The following is a 4,247-nucleotide window of genomic DNA, read 5'->3' as shown; positions in this document are numbered from 1 at the left end:
CAAACGTAGATTATACTCTGTGTTCCATACACAATATAATCGTGAAAGACTTTCAACATATTAAAAAACTTTTAGAAAAGCACCAGTTGCACACATTCATTTGATAGAATATTCTGATTGTGTAGATGTCTTGGACAACTTTGCACAAATAGGCACTGTTCACTTAACTTGAAAAATGAAAAACAGCTGGATTTGGTTCAACTGGCTGAGCAATAGTTTAAGTGCTTTTCTTAACAGAGATGTTTGGCAAAAATGTTCTAAGGCACTGAACCAGTTTCTTATAGTCTTATATTTAGGGAAGAAATCATTTAGACTCTACGCTCAGTCAGTTTCACTCGTTAGGCCACAACCCAAAAATAAACAAGAAATAATCATGTTATTAGCTTAAGCTGGCCTCTGAAAAAATATATATATTTTGATTGTGGTCAAATGTGGCACTTCATAGTGCTATTTGAGTTTCATGCGCATGTGCTTGTCAATCTAATACTTCCTTTAAATATATAATTGATCCAACAGTGTTCAGTCATCCAAGAGTCAGCAACATCATTATACAACAACACTACAATCATCAAGACATTATAATTATAATTTGTGTATGTTTTAACACTGACAAGGACTTTTGTGACAGGACAGAAGTGCTGAGGCAGAAAACAAAATTAGGTAAAGGAAAATTACGGGTTTAATAAAAGTTAAGCTCAATCGACAGTATTTGAAGAATAATGTTGATTGACACAAAATAATTTTGACTCGCCCCCTGTTTTCTTAAAAAAGCAAAAATTGAGGATATCGCAAAGCACATTGGAATTTAAATGAATGGGGACCAATTTTAGAGGAATTAAAAGCATAAAAATACATTATTCTGTTAAAAACCAAGTACTATGTCACAAGCACTGTACGCATACTCCAGTGTATGCATAAAAACTGAAGTATACTTTGGCCTTTATGTTGTCATGGAGGTTGTAAAATTGGATACATCTTTATTTTTTTAACAAATTAAAATCATGTTTGCTTATGTCTTATTGAAACAGTGAGTATGTATATTTTTACAGATTGGCCCTATTCTACTGTAAATGCCTCACTGTAACCAAGATTTTTGCTCCTTTTTTTTTTTTAAGAAAATGAGGGACAGGTGGAAATTAATATTTGTTGTAATCAATCTACCACAAATGCTTTCGACAGAGCTTAACTTGTACTAAATCCAGAATATTCCTTTAACAGACATTGTGTGTTCGCATGAATATATGTCAAACGCTACGTCATTCCACAGTCACTGCATCCACGCTCTCCTGAGAGACCTCAGAGTCCAGTGAGTAGCAGGAGCTGACGTTATCCTGAGTGTCCTTGGCTGCCTCCTCTCCCGTGGCTGTGGTAATATCTGGCTGGCCCTCGCAGCCATGGAGCAGCTGCCCGCAGAAGCGGCTGTAGCGATGGTATCGCAGCGGCTTGCCCACATGTGCGAACATGTGCTCCTGCAGCTGGCTCTTCTGTGAGAAGTGAAGGTTGCAGACGGCACAGGCCATCTTTCGTTTTCGCGTGAAGGCTGCCAACGGGCTGCCGCTCCGTCCGGTCCCACCACCTCGCCTGAGTTCCACGGCCAGCTCATCTGCCAGGGCCTGACTCTGCCGTAAGGCCTCCTCCAGACTACCAGAGTCTATGCGCTCCTTATGAGGCCGCCTCTCCTCTAGGGACTTGTGCTCCCCGGTTTTGTCCTCTGAAGGGCCTTCCATCAGACCGCTAGGCTCAAGGGCACAGGCTGCGTGGGTAAATAGGTGCTCTTGCAGGCCTTCAGGTGACAGACAGTGTTCACCGCAGCGGGGGCATAAAAGCGCTAGAGGGCCATCTTTGAACAGACCCAGACTCACCTGGGCTGGGGAGAGAGAGCAAGGCTCTTTTTCGCCTTCCTGTTGTTCTTCATCCTCTACCCTTTCCTGTTTGATCCGTGCTGAAATGTCGTCCCCCGAGGCCACCGAGGATGCGGTGCGGAAGCTTTGAGGCTGTCGCTCAGACGTAATGCCCTCCAGCCCTACAGCGAGAGCTAAACGGCCATGTGTGCGGTCGGCCCTGGTGCTGGAGCGGCCGTCCTCAGGGTCCCGTGAACCGCCAGCCTTCAGGCCAGAGTTCTCTTTACTGGCCAGCTGTGAAGAGATCTGGATGCCATACAGGTTGGACATACGGATGGGCTCAGAAGATGCATCGGGGCCGCCTTCGCCTGTTTTGCGGCAGAGCTGGTACGCGTGGAGGAACTTGATGCCTTCTTGAAGTCTGCCCTGGTCAACGGGTTGTTTGGGACCCATGCCTGTGTACATGATGTGTAACAGGTAGCTGAAGACATCTGGTTGAATATCTGTGGGCTGGATCTTGATGCACTCACTGAAAAAGCAGGAAAGTAATTAAAAATACAATCAGCAATTTATTATTTCTTTTAAAGTATGGTTATTAAGCATTTGTAATATATTTAGCATTATTAATAATATGCTACAACTTTTAATGTTTATCAATCAAGCTATCTTGACTTCCTCCCCATGCTTATTTGATTAGCAGAGTAAGCATGATGGGTGACCCGTACACTTCAAGATACATTTCAAAATGGAGTTTTTGCTAACCTGGACTGGTGGATGAAGATCATTTTAAAATAGTTTGAGAAGGCAGCAAGGACTGCACGGTGAGCCTTGAAGTATACGTTGCCAATGGCAACAGTGCAGTCACACAGAAAGCCAAACTCCCTTTGGACATTCAGCTGCTGCAGGAGGAACAAACTATGGCCAGACACGTCCATCTCAACCTGTTACATACATACATGCATAGAAAACAAATGTCAACCAAATAAATTCTTATGCATAATTTGAATAGCCTACTCTCCTGTAGTACACTGGGATTAATAATACTAGCATTTACCTATTATTCAGAGTTTATTCAGTCAACATTTCTAGCAACATAAATTTTCTATCTACTGTGTTATCAAATAAAAATGCAAATAAAAAAACTATGATCTATGATGAAAATTCTTTCAGTTTCTGTTTTTTTTTTTTTTTTTTCAATGTCATAGGCTATTACAAAAAAAAACTATTTTGTTCAGGTAAATTACAGCAACCTTAAGAAAAACGTATTGATATTACTGAATAATGTACATTTGAATACCATAGCACATACTTTTAAACTAGATTCATAATTTTTGTTTTCTCAGACATTTTTATTTTTTCTTGTCCCAAGTGTCTCTCAACATGATGGACCAGCAAGTGCCAGAACCAACCAATGAAGTGACTCTCTGAAGAGCCTTAGTTGACTAAGTAACTGGCGACCTCTATCGATCAAAATAGCCATAATATTTTAACATTTTTTGAGACAAACCAGCTGTTTACATCTGGATAGGATTGCCATTTTTTACAGTGAAACCTACAATGACAATGCTTTGGTGAATTATATTCTTACATTCCTCATAAAAACAAATTACTCGGAAATTTCGTAAGAACTACGTTGTACGTTTTTCTTAATATATAACTTAAATCTACAGCAGAATTTCACATTGTATCATTGTATGTAATTTGACTTTTCTTAATATAAACGGAGAAACAGCAACGACTGACTTGTATTCAATGTTTACACCGCAACATTTTAAAATATTTGCATGCCGACCTGACCAGACAATACCTGACAGCGATTTCTTAAAATCATTACACAAAAGGACATTTACAAACAGCAATGTTCGTCGCATAAGAAAAATCCATGAATGAATGGATAATACACAAAATAGCGTGTAGGAGCTGTTTAGTTCGTGCTTCTGTTATATACATGTTCTGACTCCCAGCAGATTTGTCCGCGACAGAATCATAATAATTTTCACTCGTCTGGTCTACACCTAATCAAGTGTTGTCGAAGAAACGGTGTTTTCATGCACCTTGGCCAACAAAGCATGCATGTACCAAAGCACAGACATAATGCATTCACACGGTCCCCAAAAAAATGCGTTCTTACCAACTATACGAGAGAAACGGATAATAGTTTCGTGTTTGTTGCAGCAGGAAAATTCTCTTATGGTCTCGCGGTTCTTCCTAAGCGATTGACGGCTTAGCTTGTTATCCGTCACGTGACCGTACTGTACATTAGCTGATCCAGACGCACACATAGTGGAAACATACTAAGCAAATGCTTGTATTTACATGCTCGTTCGATATGTTTCTGTTATTTTGTGTCGAATGATGACTCAGGTGCATATATATATATATATATATATATATATATATATATAT

At 40.1% G+C, this 4,247-nt stretch overlaps 1 protein-coding gene across 1 annotated transcript; it reads right to left on the bottom strand.

The window, feature by feature from the left end:
• Window positions 1-1,214: 1,214 nt before the first annotated feature.
• Window positions 1,215-4,047, bottom strand: LOC107721290 (zinc finger and BTB domain-containing protein 25-like). Its single transcript, XM_016529223.1, has 3 exons — window positions 3,973-4,047; window positions 2,604-2,782; window positions 1,215-2,370 (listed from the first exon to the last, which is right to left on the bottom strand). Exons 2-3 carry the CDS (start codon window positions 2,774-2,776, stop codon window positions 1,257-1,259), a joined length of 1,287 nt encoding a protein of 428 aa, XP_016384709.1. The 5' UTR covers window positions 2,777-2,782; window positions 3,973-4,047; the 3' UTR covers window positions 1,215-1,256.
• Between the last annotated feature and the right edge of the window lie 200 nt (window positions 4,048-4,247).

Source organism: Sinocyclocheilus rhinocerous, unplaced genomic scaffold, assembly GCF_001515625.1.
Source record: "Sinocyclocheilus rhinocerous isolate Xijiao unplaced genomic scaffold, SAMN03320098_v1.1 scaffold271, whole genome shotgun sequence".
Taxonomy (NCBI): domain Eukaryota; kingdom Metazoa; phylum Chordata; class Actinopteri; order Cypriniformes; family Cyprinidae; genus Sinocyclocheilus; species Sinocyclocheilus rhinocerous.
Note: the sequence above shows the minus strand (reverse complement) of the source record. Positions and strands in the feature narration are given on the sequence as shown.